The sequence below is a fragment of the Perca flavescens genome, chromosome 1 (assembly GCF_004354835.1).
Source record: "Perca flavescens isolate YP-PL-M2 chromosome 1, PFLA_1.0, whole genome shotgun sequence".
Lineage (NCBI taxonomy): Eukaryota > Metazoa > Chordata > Actinopteri > Perciformes > Percidae > Perca > Perca flavescens.
The window spans coordinates 29,482,768-29,505,193 of record NC_041331.1 but is presented as its reverse complement, the minus strand read 5'-3'; the positions used below and the strand labels follow the sequence as shown (position 1 = coordinate 29,505,193).

General features: G+C 39.3%; 1 protein-coding gene across 3 annotated transcripts in view; it reads left to right on the top strand.

Annotated features, from left to right (window-relative positions):
- LOC114552789 (frizzled-3) overlaps window positions 1-22,426 on the top strand; it is a 36,318-nt gene that overhangs the window by 7,831 nt on the left and 6,061 nt on the right. For all 3 annotated transcript variants that reach the window (XM_028573862.1, XM_028573844.1, XM_028573854.1), the window contains exons 3-8: window positions 15,546-15,742; window positions 16,461-16,763; window positions 17,247-17,409; window positions 17,751-18,050; window positions 18,314-18,565; window positions 21,844-21,992. In XM_028573862.1, coding sequence (XP_028429663.1) covers window positions 15,546-15,742; window positions 16,461-16,763; window positions 17,247-17,409; window positions 17,751-18,050; window positions 18,314-18,565; window positions 21,844-21,992 — 1,364 coding nt within the window. The remainder of the gene's footprint in view (window positions 1-15,545; window positions 15,743-16,460; window positions 16,764-17,246; window positions 17,410-17,750; window positions 18,051-18,313; window positions 18,566-21,843; window positions 21,993-22,426) is intronic.

Below are 22,426 nucleotides of genomic sequence, written 5' to 3'. Positions count from 1 at the left end.
GAAGGGTATTCTTTGCTGACAATATACCTCATTGAGTTCGTCCAGACAATTTCAGCACAATCTTTTGTCATTTGGATCCTGGAGTGAAAGAGATTAGAGGGCCCCTGGTCAACGGTCAGTTAGAGAAAGGCTCATTTGGGCTTCAATAGAGCACACTGTTTATAAAGCAAATAGACTGCAACCCTAGCCCTGAATGAAGGGATCTAGATCTGTCAGTCCCTACGTTTACATTCCCACTGCAAGACCAGCTTATTGGGAGAAATCAAGTTTAGGCAAGGAATTTGGGTTATAACCTGATTGCTATGAAACCCACCTTTGCATGCAGCTGATGGGAAATCACATTTCTTTCCTACTGAATCCCACGTTTTTAAAGCAATGCTGACAGTCTTAAGTGTATTAATGATATAAGGCGCTGCAGATTTGTTTTCTTTCTTTAGCTAATGCAGCATTCAGACTGACTAGATATTTCTTAGAGTGTGTAAAGTGTGTGTATGCGTCTTAGATTTACAGTCTGCTGTTCAGCTATGGAAACCATCTTATTTAGACTTCATTCATTTTAGTGTCAGTTTTACTTTACTTTAATTTTTAATTAACAAGGATGTACCACTACATGTTTTCTTTCATTCTACCACACGTCTGTCACTAAAACTAAGGCCAAGAATATATACATGTCCAAGAAACATGGCTTGTCCAACAGAAATTTATATTCACTGTGTTTCTCTTAAAGGCAGAGTTGGTAACATTTTCCAATATACACTTTTTAATATATTGTTTAAAATGGACTTTACACCCTGCCTAGGTGTTTGCTTACCGGTGAATGAGACGTGAAGTAAAATTGCGGTCCTTTCTCTGCTCTGAAGCAAGGATGCAGACAGCTGGCAGTAACCTCAATACTTAAGTGCCTTCGAAGATAATATATTAATATCATGTATTATATATCATAATATTATTTATAATTTATTTTCTCATATTGGGTTATGGTATCATTAAGACACATTACTGCAGTCATGTGGCCTGTTGTGGGCCCCCAGTTCAAAAAACAGCCATGGAATATGATGTACTGACAGGCAGGTAGTTGCATACTTAATCACTGTGAAAAGACTCTTAAGAGCTTTTCTTATCCCACAAGACCACCCATGTTTTATAACTCCACCTACTCCAGAAAGGACTACTGGTTGAAGTAGGTTTTTTAATTTACTCTTAGTAATATAGGCCTACTTGCCAACAATAGCAAAAATATCAAAATACCCATTTTCTGTGCTTCTTTTATGGAAAGATTTGAGCTCATGTTTTACGTTTATCATACTGAGAGACTAATTTAATGAATTGAACTGTGGTTAAGAAATTGAAGACTTTGCTGGTATTTATGAGTTTCAGAGGTAGATAGTCACAAAAAGAAAGAAGAATCATAAGGGAGGAAGTGACAACAAGAAAATGGGGCAATTGAACAGAAACAGAATGTCAGACTAAGCACAGGGAAATAATGACAGAGTGACAGGTTGTGTAAAGCCTTTAGAACCTACTGTCTCCGGTATTTGTGTTTCTCTCAGTATGGGGTCCTGTCCTTCAAAATAAGACTGCTCTGTTCAAGTAGGGCCACCCTGGGGCCACCAGGTCCCCACAACAGAGAGAGCGTTTGTGTGTGCCAAATCTGGAGAGTTCGAAGCTTGTGGTGCTTAAGCCTGGTCTGTTGTTTTTTTCTTTGAGTGTGTGAATACGAAAGACAGACTGAGGTTTTATAGATGTGTGTTATTGTGAGTGTGTGATGGCTTAGTTGTGTTTGTGCTATGTTTAATATGTGTGTATTTGTGTGTGCGTTTGGTGCATCTGAAGAGGCTGATAACCCTATTCACTCCGGCAAAGACAGACAGGTCCTTAAAAGTTCTTCATTATTTCAAGTGAAATCTTGATTATCCAGCTTATTCTGACAGAGTCTATAGAAGCTGCCAGCCTAAATTAAGTAATCATTTATTTATGCATGGAACAAAGGCACTGCCTGGTGCTGTTTTTTGGCAGAATGTTCCTATCAGCATAGCTGCCACTGCTGCTTATCCAGTCCAACAATGCCAAGTCAAGAGAGATTTTAAGAAAGACTGGAGACATTTTAGATTGCTTAAATACTGCTATGTAGCCCACTGTAAATATAATACCACAAGTTTTCATGAACATATGAAGCACTGGTGTATGCGGCTTGATTTCTCCAACCCAATAACATCCTTCTTAGACTGCTGGGACAATACAGTTGTATGCATCACCAGCATGCTTCAGATGTAACTAGAGCTGCAACGATTAATTGATTAATCAATGAATTGTCAATTATTAAATTAATTGCCAACTCTTTTCATAATCAATTAATCAGTTTGAGTAATCTTTTAAGAAAAAATTGTCAAAATTCTCTGATTCCAGCTTTTTAAATGTGAATATTTTCTAGTTTCTTTACTGCTCTATGCCAGTTGAGTTATGGATAAAACAAGACATTTGAGGATGTCATCTTGTACTTTCTGACATTTTACACACCAAGTAACTAATTGATTAATTGAGAAAATAATAGACAGATTAATCGACAATGAAAATAATCGTTAGTTGCAGATGTAAGTCTATCCTTTACCATTTCCTTTTCAGCTTGTTTTTTCAACCGAAATTCAGCCAACTTACAATTATTTTTTGTTATTTACCAACCTGTCCATTATTGCCCCAGTTAATAATATATAAGATACATGACTTAAACTATTTATATTTCCGCATTATCTTTTTGGAGTTAGGCCTTTCATTAGATAATGACGGTGTGGAATACGGACATAAAAGACGTATGATATTTAATGTTGCCGTCTGGAATTGTTGTTTGAATTATTGTCAATATGGTTCTTTATGTAAATTGCTTTGACTAATCACTTAATCGACTAATCGTTTCAGCACTAAAGAGTTCCATCTTTCATGTATCTGTTGTTCTGTGTTGTATCCCTCCATGGACCCCTCGCTACGTCTGTGTGACGTATAGTTTAGTCCATGCTATATGGTGTTCTCTTGGTGTGGTGTTCAACTCTGATAAAACACAAAAATATAGGTTATCCATGTCTTATGGACTTAATCGAAACCCATGACCCAGCCTGGGAACTGTGTCTGTGTGTGTATGTCTGGGGAGAGATGTTTAACTCTCATTGTTAAGCCCAACTTAACACTAACACACACACACACACACATCATTGATCCCCTTCTCACGCAAAGCCACTCAACACAAGGCAGCTCATACATTTTCAGCATACTGCAGGTCAGGACCAGCATCAGCATTAAGAGCTCTAGTTCTACTAATTGTTCCCTTATCAAGACATGCAACTCTCAACTCTTCCAAAATAGCACAAATGGATTTTTAATCAGTTCAAATCTTCAACAGTCTATAGTGAGACTGTTGCAGACCTGTTTCCTTTTTATTTGTTGCTTATAATATAATGCTGTCTCTGATAACAGCTGTCATCCTGCATGATCTGTGAGTAATTGTATGCATGTTTTTAGCAATTAGAATTAAAAAAATGAGCAAGTACAAATGTTCAGTGGTTGCAAAGTCAGTGAGTTGCTCACCTGCTTGATTTGCACTTCTGCTTGTGTACATCCCTTTGCCATCTAGTCCTCCAAATACTAGCCCAACCCGAGCATCCCACTCACTCTGTGACTCATCCAATTAGTCCAAGTAAGCCTCCTCTACAACTTCCAGAATCTATTAGTGATGCACATTTCAGCTTGAATGTATACTACACAGACTCATGGCTGTGCCTTTTGTATCACCATTATTATTGTGATTTTTGTGATTATTTATTTAATTAACAGATGAAAGAGGTCAAATAAACACATTGGGCACAGAAGCAGTATATGTTATAGTATATCATTCTAATTCTTAATTTCTCAAATGCTGGAAATAACAGGTTTTCGTCTAAGTGCTAAGCAGATGGATAGGCAGCTTGGTGTGAGGACATGTGTGGGTGCTATCTGATTCAGCTCCATAATAGTCACACTCTTGGCTCCCCATCTACATCTCTATCATTTAATTTGACCCGTTCTCCTACGCCTCTCAGTTTCTTTTACTCTAACTTTCACACGTCCTCTGTCGCTTATTGTGCAAGCTTATTTGCTATACTTTTTGGATGGTTTCACCCATTAAAGGAGTCCTACCACAATGTGTGTGTGCGTGTGTGCCAACGCACACACATGTGTATTGCTCTGTTATCCTCAATGAGACATGGTCCTGTGAGAGCCACCACATCACCTGTTGCCATGGCAGTTAAATAGGCAGGGAAGGAAGGGGAAGAATGGAGGGAGACATACAGGCAGGGGAGGAAAGGGAAATTGGATGATGTGTGCATGTTCTGGACTAAACCAAGAGGAGAGGAGGAGGAGGGAAAAGACTGCTAATAAAAGACAAAGAAAGGAAATAGGACACTCATACTGGTAGCTAAGTAATTGTTTGAAAAAAATAAACATTGCTTTTATGTGCTATATCTCTTGAAAGATAAAAAAAAGAGTAATTGAAAGTCTGCAAAATCTCTGATATTTGCAGTCAAACCCGTGTAATTATGGACAGACATGGTGTATTTGAAGGATATAATGTCTCCACCCACATCAATAAAAAGACAGGCTTCCATTGTTGTTAACATGGAGTGTAGACATACAGCAGCCTTGAAAAGTCAACCCACAATTTATTCTTGGTTCATTGATGATTTAACTGGAAAAAAATATAATTTCAACTAATTTTAAACTGTATCTAAGATGATTGATAGTTCTTTTTTTTTTTTTTTTTTTTAGATCAATTTTTTTTATTATTTTTGAACATACAGAACATACAAACACAATTGAATAAGATCAAAAACCCTCTCCCACCCCCCACCCTCTGCAGGCTTGAGGAAAACAAAAACAAAAACAGAAATCACAACTTGCCTAGTCACTCTCCTCTAGTTCTTGTGCTGCTGCGTTTCTCCATAGGTCTATAGTTGATGATTTGGCTTTGTTAATCCTTGCTGTAGAGAGCTCAAGCATAACTATGTCTAGAAAATACGGCAACCACTGTTTTATACAAAGTGATTGGGGTGGGGGGGGAGCCAGTGTTGAGCTACAATTTTCTTGGTTGCGGTTGTGCCGGCTAGCCAAACTTTCTTCTCTCTCCCAAGCAGGTTTATAACATTAACTTTTGCTACTCCTGATTGGATGGAACACACAACTCTTTAGACTACCCTTCTCTACCCTTCTTCTAAACTGAGCTTCAGACTGAGTTGCCATTTTGTTTGTCTTCATTGATTCAACCTGACATTGAGTTCATGTTAGCTAATTTCTCGTTAGGAAAGGGAGGGTGTTTTTGTTTTAACACGGAAGCTGTAGTAGTGGTTGCTAGGAGCAGTTAATGACTTTTTCCACATGGAACCAAGCTAACCAAGCGAGAATCGGACCTAATTTTGTATCTATAAAACTGAGATTTAGTTGTTAACGAGTTTCAAGAGTTTAGAGAAGCAGTGGCCCATTTTGTCATCTAAATATTGGATTGATAAATATCTTACCAGCCCTAAACATTTCTTAGTGAGTATTTCTAGACTCAAATATCCTGGGGGAAACTGAGCTTGTAAGATCTGGCTCTGTTAGGCTAGAAATACAGAAAATCATGGCTGTTTTTTTGTTCTTGACAAAAGAGATGATGGCTGAAGCAACAAGTCTGGAGACAGGTTTGAGAGTTTTGGGAAACAAAAAATAATGGGACAACAAAGGTAAAAATGCATGTTGAGAGGTTGTACTAAGATTTCTTAGAAAATTTAGAAGCATGATGACGAGATAAGATAGAAGTTGGGTCACTGAAAAGAAACCAATGTTGAGGATGAGGACATTGGAGAAATAAAGGTGCCTTAGGTCAAGACATGAAGAAGGGAACAGAGGAGAGACGGAGCATGTTTATGGTGTTGCTGAATAGTTTCTGTCAAACATGAAATGACAGGATAAAAGTAGGAGTAGTCAATGAATGCTGATGTTGGAAGAGAAAGTGGAGGAGGTGGACAAGTGCATGTCAGCGTAATTGCCAGGAGTAAATGGGAGGCAAGGAAAATAAGAGATGAATACAGGAGAAAGAAGAGGAGGGGAAGTGAACGTGAAGGGGAATGCCATTAACAGCTTTGTCCGGTCCTCCCAACTGAACGATGGATGGACACGAATAAACGAACAAATGAATGAAAGAGGGAGAGAGTGTGAGAGAAGGGTGCCCCTTTCTTAACTGTCCTTTCAGAGATTAGGGAGGAGAGCATCGCGGTCTGTTCAGTTCATCTATTCATGGGCAACGCCTGTCTATCTCACGAGCCTGTGAGAGGAGTGAAGAGGCAGTGCGTGTGTGTGTGTGTGTGTGTGTGTGTTGTGGTGTGATTTTGTCTATGAACACATTTATCATGTGTGCATTACTGAGTGCAAATGTAGAATCTTGCTTGAGAACAAATCTTGCAAGTAAAAGTGGAGAAGAGAGAGCAGTAGCAAGAAAACAATGCCACGCTTAGAGAATAAAATTGAAAATAGGAGCTGAGCTGGTGCAAGGAGAGGGAGATAGAGGGATCATGTAATTGCTACGTGATTGTGAACTGAAACGATGCACTTGTCTTGCGCTGTAGAGGGAGATAGTGAATGTATTTGTCTCTAATGTATGGATGCAATGAAGGAGGATGCAGTTAATTTGAGTGTGTTTGAGTGCCGGGAGAAAAAATAAAGGGATCAAGTTGCAGTAGAGAGGCGGAAGCAAAAGGGAATATTATAGTTTCTGCAGAAATTCAGAGAGAAATGTAGGGTTTAGTTGTACTAGCTAGTGGAAAGGGAATGTTGCAGGGATGTTATATTGTAGCCAGCTAATGGAGGTAGAGCTGATGTGGTCTGACAGCATTTGTGCTGCAGGGCCTGGCCGACTGATTTGAGAGTGAGTTAGTGTGTGAGAAAGAGATGGCACGAGAGGAAGAAAAAGAGCTAGGGAGCGTGTGAGGGTGATGTGTCCAGATGGAACGTGAACTCATCTGTCAGAAAAAGGTGCATGCACTGGTACATTGCATGTACCAGTGCATTTAAAGATCAACATTTTGTTCCTTTTAACGTGCAGGTTCAAGGGCTTGAGGTTACCGGTTTGTTATTTGATAGACAAGAGTCAGTGCACATAAATGTTCCATAAAAACACTTATTAGCAAAACATGCATGCCACCAGTTTCTTACTAGACTAAACATGTTCCTGAATTTTAAAAACCCTTTGCTTTTAATATACTTTTCATTGGGTTTTATAGTTTAGATGATCTGATTTGCAATTTGAGTGGTTTTCTGTATCATGATTGAGGGCGGAAAGCACTCTAAATAGCACTTAACAACAGCTCAAACAACAACAACATAAAGTCCATGAAAATCCCTGATAAGAAAAAATGTTGTGCTATGTTGAATACCAGAACACTGATTTGGAGAACTTTGGTCAAAAACGTTTTTGAAGCGGGATTGCTGCCAGTTCAGGAGCTGTTTCTTTGGAGGCTTAGACCCAACAGCCTGTCACCTTGATCTGACCACAACACAAAGCTGGTGACAGTTTCAGGAAGTGTGTATGTGTGCCTGTCTCAGGTTCTCACACTCCAAACACTCTTTCCAATCCATTTGACTCCCTAATCCACCAGAAAACCACCACTCTTTTCTCCATGTTGCTCCAGTTTTTCTCCTCCTTTCCTCCATCCCTTCTCTCCCTCCTCCTAATACGCTTAGAAATGTGTATGAGTTTCTGCAGAGTTGGCTAACTGGATTTTCTACAACCGCTCTCAGCACAAAACAACACACTCTCTCACAGACAGGCAGACACACACACACACACACACTGACTAAACAGACTTCTCAAAGATATTACACATGCCCAAAAAAACATTTCCTGTTTTGGATCTGAATGCAGATCAACGCAACCCCACCATCTTCTTAACTCAAAGAGAGAGAGAGAGAGAGAGAGAGAGAGAGAGTATATTAGATTGTTAGGGTTTTGTCCCTGCCTTCAATGTATTTTGTGGGCAGAACTGTTGACTGTTTATTAAAGTCTTAAGTTGCAAAACATACAATAAAGACACTTGGAAATGGAACAAAACAACTTACCATCTTGTCCTACCACTTATCAATGTATAATTCCCAAATGTTTTATTATTGTGTAAAAGAGTGAAAATTACATATCATCAGGATGTGGATTGTGGAGATTAATTATTAATGTAATCCTTTTTAGGGGATTGTCAGTAGAAAAGAGTAGCCATAGAAAAGTGATCAGCTATTGATGTTCAATAACTTCCAAAATTTCAGCTCTAGCATATTTCAGGCTAACAGGCTAGTTAACAACTTTTTATGTAATCTGCAACAGTGCTCTGTCGTATTGTTGCCATTTATGTTTTAATCTCCATCACACCCAATGAACAGGACACTCTCTCATTCAACCAGAAAAGCGTGCAAAAAGTTTTCACAAGCAACACCCCCTTTTCCTTTTTGCTATGAACTTTACAGCAGTTATTAGTATCCATCTTTTGTTTGCCAAAAGCCTAATTGCTTACATTATGTGCTGTTAATCATAAGACTTTCTTTCTGTCTGTCTTTCTTTCCATTTTTTTTTTTTTTTTTTTTACATGGGAGTTTTGTTTTCTCCTTCTATCTTTCTCCCTCCCCCTGGGTTTCTTTGGAGAGAGGGAGTAAAGCGAAAGAAACATAATCCCTCTATTGAACAAGAGGTGGACCAGTTGGGGGCTTTTTTTCTCTGTCAAAGAACCCACCCTGCTTCTCATTCCGAGTGCTCACAATTGCCTGTCCAAATCACACACTCCCATACACAAATGCATTTTTTATTTGATTTTGAATTAGATTTTCATTCAGCATTCTTTGTTAACCTACCAGTATTTTTGTTGTATAGCCTATTAGTGGCATATGTCTGGTTTGAGCAATCTGATATTTTTTACATTGTCAAAACGATAAAGAAATCTCTATAAAACCAGCAGCCAGACTGCATTACAACCTTACACGTTATATTCATTTTTGCTAATTTTTAAGTTCTTAATAATATATGAAAATATTCAGTTATTTTCATTTGTCAAATATTTAATTGACACAGAAGCGTATATATGTCATGATATATCGTTATCAAGATATGAAATTACCTATATTGGGATAGAATATTTTGACCATATTGCCCAGCCTTAATTTGGGATGGTGAGGATTAATGATGCATAAGATTTCCCAACACAGCAGTTGAATCAACAGCACTGCTGCAATAAGAGCACTTATGAAGGATGCAGTCATGAACATTAAAATGTTCCTCTGAAATGGTTGCCATTCATACCATTTTAAAGCTAGGTAGGGGGTATGTCAAGTTGGAGCACTGCAAGCATGGATGGCGTTTTGGTAACGTGGTTTGCATGATGACCTTTGATAGTAGATTGTAGATTTTATTTTCTGCATTGTAAAAGGTTTAGTTGAGCTAAAGACATTTCACTTTCAACTTTTTAGTTTTAACTTTTATCACGTAGTTTTGACCTGAGTTTTAGTTTAAAAGAGTAAGTGTAGCTCACATTTAGCATGTAAACTGTTAAGTGTGCATGTAAATGTATTGACCATGTTTACCCTTTGCATTTTGTTGCCATTTTCACTTTCCATGACCAGTCAGTCTTCACAATGAGAGGACCTTGTTTACTGTAATCTTTAGTAAGTAATTTGATAGCTGGACACTTTTTAATGTGTAGGGATGTAAAATTGAAGTAAAATACACATACATAAATTATTTAAAAAATGTGCTTGTTTATGCGATAGACTAAATATTACATTTAAATAATAATATATAATTAATAAATAACCAGATTTTCAAAATAACAGTTGCAATGTGCAATTATTTTTTTTTTGTTGTTGCAATTTTCAGTGCGCTACCCACCTGGTTAACCTGGTTATGAGAGCTAATCAGCACATAGCTGCGTTGATCAACCACCAGAACCGGACCGTTTGTGTGTGTGTGTGCGTGCGTGCTCGCAGAGAGAAAAAGAGAGAGAGAGAGAGACGTTGTGTCGTATGATTAACAAATTTAACATTTCAGCAGAGGTGCTCATTTCCATACAGGTTTAGTGGCTTGACGGTTAACGGTGAAGTATGGATTTGATTCGCAGGGGTATTTTGGCAACAGTAATGTTATTAGTGTTGTAAGTTAGCAGTAGACTTAATTAGAGTTTAGATTCTCTGCCCAAGCCTGTGTCTCCCGTTGTCGGCCAGTGCATCAGCATGCAGACCGTGGCGAAGGACAGTATTAATTAGGTGATCAAGACAAGAAAGTCTCCTTTCGTGGTTCCAGGGCTTTGATTATGTTGCTGCCTTGATCTGTTACCCAAACTATTTGGCTGAGGGAGGGCTGAGGGTCGAGTTTTTTTTTTACGTTTCTTCATTCGGATCCATTTGCGATCCATTCCATTCTGAATAAACAAACAACTCAGTTTACATGCTTCGTCCTTGTTGCATTATTCATTAAGATTATTCTAAACAGATTTCTGTAGTTCAAACAACTCGGAATTGTAGTTGAGAACGTCCATTGTAACAGCCCACATATTAAAAAATTGTCGGGTTTAAATCGGGCTCGGTCTAATAATTCCAGTTAATGTGTCGGGCCGGGCTTGGAAACAACGTGCACGGGCTCGGGTAGGGTCGGACTTGATTTTTTTGTGCCCGATCTAATTCATTTGCTTTATGCAAGCCAAGTTCAAATTAACTATTATCTCATTAATGAGTTGTATTCATTTAAAACACATAAACAAGTAAAGAGGTTCCATTTGGTGAAACATAATGGCTAAGCCCATGTACCAGTATACTGTAGCTTCACCATGTAGGAGCATGGTTGGTTGGTTTTATATTTGTTTAGGTAAAATGGTGCTTCCACAACACAGATCTAGTATGTACCTATTGTCTGTAATGACTACGAGCAAATTCTCTCCTGTGTTTGTAAGTCGATTCAGTCCACTACACATTGAAGGAAAGAAAGAGAAACAAGCAGGTAGAGAGATTTGATGCATTACGTTTCATCTTTCTTTTGTACCCTCTTCTCCCCATGCTTATCTCCTTCTTCTACATCTTTACATCTGTTAGTAGCAGTCTGCAACATCAGGACTTTCCTTTCTCTTCTGTTCCATCACAACTGACTACAAAGTGCCAGACAATTCACTCTAGTCGTCTTCCATGGAAAGCTGATTTCCTCCCCCCTCCTCTGGTGGCACAGTTAGACCACTTAATATCAATATTCTCTTTGTGGTGGGAGGTTGGGGGCAATTGCCTTGACCGTCAATATAATTGCACACAGATATCAGCGCACATGCATTGACTTGTGCACGCACACAAGCCTTGCACACTCACACACCGGAAAACACGATAACTGGGACATACTTACTCAGAATACAAGAACAATGACACACATACTAATGCACACATGCATAACCCCACATGCACGGGAGAAATGGGCAGAATGGGGACACACAAAATGGGGGTCACACACATTTTCGCTTTAGAGTTAGTATGAGGAGACATGGAGAAATGTTTGATTCTGCTGGGCAGTGAGACACACTCATGCAGAAAGCAACTAGCACTCAGTTAGGCCTAAGTGGTGCCTCAGGCTTGTACCAGAAGTATGAGTGAGAGAAGTGGACAGACAAGGGCAGCAAGACCGTTCTTCAGAGCAATGCCCTTATCAGTTTTTGTAGAGGACAAGTAAAGACTTTCAGATCCCAATTGATGTAAAAAAAACCTCTTTGCAGCCAACACATTATGACTTACTTTAACGATAGTGTTGTCTCTTATTTGTACTCATGCTACTCAAGTCAAGGGTGGAGTGGGGCACTCATAGATGTAAATGGGACAATATCACATATAACTGACACCAGTACCTGTAATGTAATGGTAGCCACTGCACATTTTTTATTGATGTCATATTTAAAGGTGCAATATGTAATACAGATAGCTAGCGTTTAAAATGGTTACTGCAGTCCAAATTTAAAATACTGGAGAGAGTTACTCAAAGTTCACGGGGGTTGCCAGGTTGAGGACACAGCATCCCACAATGTCAGTGTCAAGCTAAATGCCAGACATTACTCCACAGCGCAGCAGAGTAGCTAACGTTAGATGCTATGTTAAATGTAATACGGCCCCTGGTTATGATTAGGTTTTTGAAATATTCTGGTGGTGCATGTGAACATCATGTCCTGGTTTTAGAAACCTGAATATGCTACCTGGAGGACTGTAATCACCTTATCCAGGTTTCGGAATTTTTTTGGTTGGTACAGTACATAGTAGTCTCGCTTTGCCAGACCCTCCTCCAAAGCGCGCTGAAGGAGAGTCTGGCTACTCCACATAGCATTCGGGGATGGCAGGAAAACCTGCTCTGGTTTATTGGCATTTTTTTAAACCAATCAGAATCAGCTAGCTGTCTCAATTAACCACACAGAGATCTGAGGAGCAGTTAACAATAATCCTCATAAATTCACAGAATTTAAAATTTCAACACAAAGAAAGCGGAAGGAAGTGGAAAATACATGCATCCAGTGGAATTTCCTGCAGCACCAGAGCAATCCCGGAAGTGGAAAGCAAAGGATATAGACTAAGTACATAGTGACTGAGATGGTAAGAAATTAAGACACAACTGTACACGGATGATCAGAAACATGTTTTAAAGGATATGAATAACCTGGTTTCTCATGTTCCATGGAAGAAACATATCCTGAATAAGGTCAAAACCAGGATACTAATAAACACTCAGTATTTAACAGCTAAACATAATTACTGTATGTATATATTCAGAACCTTGTAGTTCAAATGCAGGGCACGCTTAATAAGGTTTAGTCCACAATCGATGCACATGTGCTTCCTGTCCACACTGAAGCTTGCATGTTCACAAACCCTAAACACATGGGTTGTAAAATGCATGAATTATTGAATTGAGCAGAGTGTGTGTGTGTGTGTGTTTCTGTGCAATACTCAAAACTATGTCACACAGCTCATGCCCCACTGCACCCATTTACTGGTGGAACATCTCTCCAATGTGCAGATCTAGAACACAGCAATTCAGAACGATCAAAACATACTCACAAGGCATGAAAAACACACACATTCACTGATGCATGGGTATTTGAACAAGTGCACCCATACAATCTTTAAGCATATACTGTAGCTTTTGTGGCAAGCAATCAATGTAAGTGCACTGTTTTGTGTGTACACATATGTTATATACACACATATGTGCACAGGAACATATATTTCTTATTGTTCTACTCTCCATTCATTGCTGCCATGGTTCTGCTCTGATTTCTCTTGTAAAAGCTGCATTGAAAATTTCACTTTAGAGCAGCCAGATGATATGAACTTTTAAATAGCTGAATAGATGCAGGTCACTTTGAACACATAACCCTGACAGTGCACACAATGTTGCTGGCAGTTGCTGATCAGTAAGCTATGTTGAATATATTGGGTGTGCGTATTGCACAAAAGCAGAAATTCACGCAAATGTTTAAAATATGAGCCTGAGCAGTTCAGTAAGACTTTAATTAAATTAAAAGTCCTTTTAAGTTAAACATGGTCAACTCTTTCAAATGAAGCTCACAAACAAGGCTGACTTGAGAGAGAGAGAGAGACAGAGAGAGAGAATTGAGAGCTACTCACACAGTTTTAATATTCACATATATATATATATATATATATATATATATATATATATATATATATATATATATGAGTGGGTGGCTGATCTTTAATGCGATATCTACATTGCCCATTATCAGCAACCATTCATCCAATGTTCCAAAGGCACATTCTGTTTACTAATCTGAATTCATTTGAAAAGGCTAACTGAGAAAACATTGGAGAACCCTTTTCGCAATTATGTAAGCACATAATATAATCTGAAAACTGCTGCAATTGATCTCAGTTGGTATTCTGTCTGTAATGGAATGGAAATTTCTAAGTGACCCCAAACCTTTGACCGATAGTGTGTGTGTGTGTGTGTGTGTGTGTGTGTGTGTGTGTGTGTGTGTGTGTATATATATTATTTTTTTTGCCTTTTTTGCCAAGTACATTTACACTTATGAGGAATATGTCCTCTGCATTTAGCTTGTCCTATCTAATTAGGAGCAGTGGGCAGCCATATTCCGGCACCTGGGGACCAACCCAGTTGTAATAGCAGTGCCTACGTCACGGGCAATGACAGGAGTTACCTAGCACGTATGCAGGTGGGAGGAAACCCATGCAAACATGGGGAGAACATGCAAACTCCATACAGAAAGGCCCTACCCGGACATCGAACCCAGTACTAAGTAGTGCCTACTTGCTGTGAGGCAGCAATGCTAACCACTGAGGCACCGTGCCATCCAACAGTATTTAAGTCCTAATCTAATTTCTATGGAACAGGTTTTTTGGAACAAACTGATGAATAATTTTCTCGTCAGCATGAGCAGAAGTAGCCACCAGCTAAACTTCCTCAACAGAAAAGAGGTGTAAGTATTGCCCACACTGCTAGAGTGACCACTGGCAATTGATCCATTGCCTCTGTGTTTTTATATAGAATAAAAAAAAAAGCAGTAGTAGTTGGAAATGCAAAGGGTGCCTTTTGTCTTTTCCATCACTCGCATTTTCTCAATCATTCTGGGGATTTGAATCAGCAACCTGAAGGTCATAAGCCTGACTCGATCTTTAAAGTACCACTACAGGGACCAGAATCTATAATATTTTGTGTGTGGATAGCCCTGCTGTCTGTCTGTTCAGTGTATTGACACATGGCTGTGGCTCAACCCTCAGCTGTCTGTCTTTGCTGTCCCCACCTTCAAAGGGGTGTTTGGTTATATGATTGCAGCTATACATATTTCATGAGCCTCTAAATATTGATGGTATACTGAGTAGTATAAGTTGCAGCACAGGAGTTAGAAAACATTTGTCCTCCTTCTGGCACTCCCTCCAACCTCTTTGATGGCTATTTCAGGTTACATATGAGCCTTCTCATATTTGCCACTGATAGCAGTTAACTTTAACCTTCTTCCACACACGCATAACAGATTTAATAACAACTTTGTCACGCTAGTTCCCACTGATATTGGGATATAATATTGGAAAGATGTGTGGGTGTTTGCAAGAGAGCTTTGAGACCATTGTATGACTATGATGCACTATTTTGGGTGTGCCAAAAAATCGATTCACATTCGAATCGCGATTCAAGCTCCACCGATTCAAAATCGATTCATAGAATTCCAAAAATCGATTCATATTTTTTAATATTTTTTTTTTTTTTAAATGTTATTATTTTTTATTCTACTGCAATCACATGGGAAAAGTAACTACATTTACATACCGTGAATCGTTTTTGAATCGAAAATTAATTTTGAATCGAATCTTGAGCCTAAAAAGCGATACTGAATCGTGACATTTTCTGAATTGTGCTCCCCTATTTTGCACTAACCAGTGCCTTCAATTTATGCCTTAAAGCTTTATGGCAGGTTCAAACATAAGTTTAAAACAAAATAAATGTCTCTTCTCCACAGCCTTTCCATCCCATGGTGAACCTATTGTGCAGTGCTGACCTGAGGATGTTCCTGTGTGCCCTGTATGCTCCGGTGTGCACTGTTTACGGCCAGGTGTCCATGCCATGCCGATCTCTCTGCCAGCGGGCCAAGGATGAGTGCCACAAACTAATGGAGATATTTGGAGTAGCCTGGCCAGATGACATGGAGTGTAGCAGGTGTGTATGTGTATTACATTTAAAATCAACTATGTACTTAAAAATATAAACAGTGCCATCATTTGAGATAATATAGCTGGTAATATTATTCTGGTTTTATTTTGAACATATACTGTATATTTGCGCAGGACTGAGCCTGCAATATGTGTTTTGCATAAACCTCAAATCTGCACTGTTCCTGTGCCTGCATCTTCTCTTTGAACTCATGCCAACTGCAACCCTACATCAAAAGCCAAACTAACTCTAAACTTCAGCATCTTGCCACTTATCTCACTTTCTTTGACTGTCACTTCTCCTGTATCTCCATACAGCAGCCCACTTTCTTCCTCTTTCTCTTCTTCCATGTCTCTCTTTTTCAATTCAGCTCGTCCTGGTATTTGGCCATGTGTCTTTTCTATCAGCTTATTTACTTGTATGTTTCTACACTCGGTTGCCAGTTCATTAGGTACACCTAGCTGAAACTAATGCATTCTAATAAAACAGTCCTGCAATAAATCCTACCATGAAGGTTACAATGTTCAGTTTTTGTTAAAAGGTGTTGACTCAGCTTTAAGGTAATTTTGGATGATGTAGTTTTTAGGGTTGTTGAATTGTATTTCGTTATACTTAGAGGTCTTTTTGATATTTTGTCCACCCCATTTATATCAGTAAGATTCTCAGCCAAATTAATAGCAGAATAAGCTGCATGATCTAATCTGACATAATCATTCTTTTCCAGGTTCCCAGATTGCGATGAGCCTTATCCTCGTCCAGAGGACCTGCTAACAAGCTCTGACCCCACTGACCAGTTGTCCATGACTGTCCAGAGAGACTACGGTTTCTGGTGCCCCAGAGAGTTCAAAGTCGACCCAGACCTGGGGTACACATTCATGGGCAAGAAGGACTGCTCTGCACCGTGCCCCTCAATGTTCTTCAACCAGCAGGAGCTGACCTTCATCCGCTACTTCATAGGAGTCGTTTCCATTGTCTGTCTATCTGCAACGCTCTTTACCTTCCTGACGTTCCTCATTGATGTTACCAGGTTTGAATGAACTCTTATATCAACTTTTTGAGTAAAAACTCATATAGGATTGAGGAGAAAACAGAAATATGACTTATCAAAAGGATTGCACAAATTGAAGTGGTTGCACAAGAATCACTGGTAACACTTTACTTGAAGGTACTGTATCTACGTAAGAGTGACATGACACTGTCATGACACAGTCATGACATATGAACCATAACCATAACCATAACCATAACCATAACTTGTCATGACAAAAACCGAATCACTTACTAAAAGAAACCTTATGTCATAAACGTTTATCACTTGTTTATAATGTTTATGACACATTCATAACAGTGTCATGTCACTTTTATGTAGATACCTTCAAGTAAAGTGTAACCAAATCACTTTAGTAAAAAAAAAAAAAAAAAAAAAATCTATGTGGAATGAAAATTTGTTAATTTAATTTATTTAAATGTAAATTTTTTTTTTTTTTTTTTTTTTTTTTCACCCCATTAGGTTTCGATACCCTGAGCGGCCAATAATCTTCTACGCTGTGTGTTATGTCATGGTGTCACTGGTTTTCTTTCTGGGGTTCCTGTTGGAGGACAGGGTAGCGTGCAATGCAATCAGCCCTTCCCAGTTCAGAGCTTCAACCATAACACAGGGCTCACACAACAAGGTGAGAGTTTATTTACATCTAGTATCACGACAACAACATCACACATCTCATGGTAATGTTTTGTAAGATGTACACCATCCTAAAAACTTTCCTCAGTGTTATATTTTTAGATGCTGTGAATTAAACCAGATATTCTCACATGATTTATCACATGTAATTAATTTGATGCAGATGTTTAAGACCCATTCTTAATGTGACAGTGTTAATGATTTGCTGACTTCTTCTACATGATTGATCACAAGTTATGGCTACCACTCTCTCTCTCTCTCTCTCTCTCTCTCTCTCTCTCTCTCTCTCTCTCTCTCTCTCTCTCTCTCTCTCTCTCTCTCTCTCTCTCTCAGGTATGCACCCTGTTCTTCATGGTCCTGTATTTCTTCACCATGGCCGGCAGCGTATGGTGGGTCATACTGACAATCACTTGGTTCCTGGCCGCTGTGCCTAAATGGGGTAGCGAGGCCATTGAGAAAAAAGCCCTCCTCTTCCATGCTGTTGCCTGGGGGCTCCCAGGGGCCCTGACTGTCACCCTCTTGGCCCTGAACAAAATTGAAGGAGATGGGATCAGTGGAGTGTGTTTCATAGGGCTGTATGACATAGACGCCCTGAGGTGGTTTGTTCTGGCACCACTCTGCCTCAACGTGGCGGTGAGTACAGTCAGAAGATAAATGAGTGGGTGGGTGGATGAAAGAGTTGATGAGTAGGATAGATGGATGGGTGTACGAACGAGTGTATTGTTGGCTGGAATTATGGAGAGATGGATAGATTAGTAAATGGATTGGTGGATGGTTGACAGTATTTTGGCCTGTCATCCAGCTCTTTAAAAAAATGAATCATTAATTTTAAAAGACTTTTCATTCATCTCTCTCTCTCTCTCGCTTTCTCTCTCTCTCTCTCTCTCTCTCTTCAGGTGGGTGTGTCTCTCCTGTTAGTAGGCATTGTGGCTCTGAACCGGGTGCGCATGGAAATCCCTCTGGAGAAGGAGAACCAGACCAAACTAGTCAAGTTCATGATTCGAATGGGAGTGTTCTCGGTGCTCTACCTTGTCCCCTTGTTGACTGTGATTGGGTGCTACCTGTACGAACACACTTACCGAAGCAGTTGGGAGACAACATGGATTGACGAGAACTGCAGGCACCATCACATCCCCTGCCCATACAAGGTAGAGAGAGATGGAAGGGAGAACATATGTGTTGTATGAGACTGTGTAATGTTGCTATACTTGCAAGATAACGCATGTGTCATTGGTCAATAGGGATGCATTTTATTTGTGAATATGTATTTGTGGAGGAAAGCTTCCCGGGTGTAAGTCTAAGATGAGACTTAAGGATCAGAAAAGACACCACCAGATTATCTACCTAAAATATAAATAGCTTTAAAAGTTGTGATCAGTTTCACTGTATCTGTATACGTAGATCATCTCGTAAATTCCCCAGGTATCACAAGATGAATATGCCTGTCGAGTAACTCATCAAAACTATTCTATTACCTGCTGTCTAAAAACAGATGGCATCTCAGGATCTGCCTGTCATCTCAGCTGGACATGGGAAACAAATACCGTACACCGACACACTCTTGACAGGATTTCCAGCCGTTTTCCTTACAGCTCACTCATGCTGCAGCATGCAAACTCCCCCTGATCTCTCACTCACTCACTCACTCACTCACTCACTCACTCACACACACACACACACACACACACACACACACACACACACACACACACACACACACACACACACAGAGTGTATTCTCACACTGCCAAAGTTAGCTGGATTGAAGTACTCAGTTACTCACTGTGGAGGATACAGTGTTTTTCTATCCTCATTTAGTCACTGGGATAATGTGTGACAGTAGTTAACATACCAGTTTCATACGGGGAACAAAATGCTTGAAGAATGGAAAATTGGCTAATTCTTTAAAGGATAGTTCTGTTTTTTTACAATTTGAGCCTTATTGTTTGTACTTTTGGCCATCGGTTATCATAACATTATACTCACTTAAGTAATTGCTGAGATCTGGAAACAAGACATCATTGCTACAGCAAGGTCAACATGACAAAAACATTAAAAGTCAAGCCTTTATTTGGTGGTTAAACTAGAAAAAGCAGTAAATACAGTAGATCAAATTCAAACCAGGTAGTGTTTCTGTAAACTATGATGGATTCTTACAACGGACAGTTGGGGTCATAATTTTACTGTTTCCTCTTTCAAATAACTTTGACTAACCTTTGGATTTGTTTCCAACCTGTTTTATCCTCTGACTTGTTTTTTGACTGTTGGACTTCATTATTACTTTGTCCCAGAGCAATCACTGTGTGTGTGCTCTTGTTTGAGTGAGTGAGAGCTGGCCGTTGCACATGTGTGTGACTGCGTGAGTAGGTATTTGTGGAGGGGAGGGAGCAGAGCGCTGTATGCATCATTAGCTCAGCTAATACAGCTCTCAAGACCAACTAACCACACAAAACCATCTCTGTTTCTCTGTCTCTTTGTCTTTCACCATCTCTGCTGGTTCTCACACACTTACTTTCTCTCAGTCAGTCTCCCCCTTCTACGCCTCTACTCTCTCTCTCTTGCTTTCTGTGTCTGTGTGTCTCTCTCAGGGCCTGCTCAGTCATGCTCTGCTGCCTGTACTCTATAACATCTTTGTAGCGGTTGTGAAGAGCGGTGCGAGTGTGGTGTTTTGTACAGTCTGGTACTAAATGAATAACCGAATAAATGTGCACAATGCAGACACAAACACACTCTACTGCATACAAACAATGTGCAATGAAAGCTTTTCATCAGTTTCCCACATAAATCATAAGATAACAAAACTTTTAATTTAAGTGTTTGTTTATTCCACCATTCTGCGGAATGCTGTTACAGTAGTTTTATAATAAGAGGAGTGTCAGCTTATTTGTGAATGACAGACTATATGAGAAGGGGTGGAGGCAGGTGCAAGTGCTAATATTACTTGTTAGTGTATGTGTGCATGCATGTGTCTGTAGCTGTGTGTGAGAGCTCATGACGAGAGTACCCTTTTACGTCCTATTGTGGCTCTGGAATTTTAATATTGCTATGTGTTATTTGATCTTTACCCTAGGGGGTTTTGTGTGCAAATGTTTGTCTGTGTGAGAGGGTACTATTGCATGTTTTTGGATAATTGAAGACTCTGGCCATTGTTCAAGTTCAAGTGACTTCATTTTTGTGTGTGTGTGCATGGGTGGTAATTTACTGAAGGCCCAGGGCTTCTTGTTTTATCTACATCTGAGACATTTAATCTCAGCTTGGGCGAGACAGACAAAAGCTAATTAATACATACCAATTCTTCTGGCCCCTGATTCTTTCAAAAGCAAGAAACGCCTCAGCTTTCTAAAAGTCCTCCTCCCCTGGGAGTTGTCTGTAGAAGATGCAAGTATTAAAATGCTATCTTAATAACATCCTTACAAGAGTACTATTTTGATTTCAATGGGAAAGTTTATTGTACACATAGATTTTTTAGTATTGCACCATTTCTGGAACCACTACACTTTGTTGGTCCACATTAAGAAAAAGCCACCTGTAGTTGCCTGTGTAACTACAGAATTCGTTAGCCGCTTACTTCCATGTCAGTCAAAACAGAGAAAACGGAGAAAAAAAAAAAAAAAAAAAAAGACCCCTTTTGGGTATTTTCCATACATTACACCCCACCGCTGGCAGTGTGAGAGCACTGTCTATGATATTTGTTAAGATGTAACGAGCAAAATATTCTGGTTGTGAATTCACACTGTAATGGTTTGTTCACTACATACTATATATTCAGTGCTTGTTTTGGTGCTGCGTGAAGATCAAATTGTTAACCTCAGCAGTTTGCTGTATATACAACAGTTGCAGTGTTTTTTGATAGTTCCTCAGTGGAGTATTATCTTTCAGAAAGATAAAATCATGACGTAAGGGTGAACTACTGTATACCTTGCATTTTAATATACTGTACATTATACTACCTACATTTGCTCTCTGTTTATGTTTTAAAACAGTTCTTACCTCTCAATCTACACAACTGCTGTAAACCCCTGCCCTCTGGTGGCAGATACTGTACCCTGCATCAAAGTTCAAGACCAACTGAGGAGAAAGCAGCTGCTGCAGTTCAGCTGCTGAAGCAGCTGGGTTTTTCTAGGATTACCTCCTCTCTTCCATCATTCAAACTGACTGACTGGGCTTAAAACACTTGTCACTGCTGGATGCTTTTGGTCCACTTAATGTGCAAGTAGTTCTGGTGGCATCTTAAGCATTTCATATTTATTTAATGTGTTACTGTTGAGGAATTATTTGTCCTGCACTTCAATACTTAAATGCAATAATGAAATATGTTCTCTTCACACACATTTACAATTCAGGCTCCCATTTCAGGCTGTATTTTAAACACTCCGTTGTATTTATAAGATGATTGTGTAATATTTAATATTTCTGTTCTTTTTAGGTGGAGCAGACCAGCCGGCCAGCCATGGTATTGTTCCTAATTAAATATCTGATGATGTTGGTGGTGGGGATCCCCTCTGTTTTCTGGGTGGGCAGCAAAAAGACCTGTTTTGAATGGGCCAGCTTCCTGCATGGACGCAGACGCAAAGAGTAAGAAGATTTCAGTCCTAACTTTTCCCCTCCCTTGTATAATTTTGTGTTATGATGCCAAGTTTCTTTTTCCAAGGATAGAATTAAAAGACCAGAATGTAGGATTTATGGAGCTCTATTGTCAGAAAGTGAATATAATATTGATAATTATGTTTTCATTAGTGTATAATCACATGAAACTAAGACTTATGTTTTCAATCTGTGACCTCATTGCCAGATGCCTCTAAATAAGTTTGCGAGAGCACATGTACTGCATATCTGATTGTGCTATCGGATAATAATTTAGTGTGTTACATTTTATTGTCCGTGTGTATTTATTACTTCAGACAGACAAACTGCAGTGTATTAGTAACCAGTAGTAATCAAATGTCTGCCTACACTCCTCTATGGACTATGACTGCTCCTCAGATCTATGCAGGGTAAATTGAGACAGC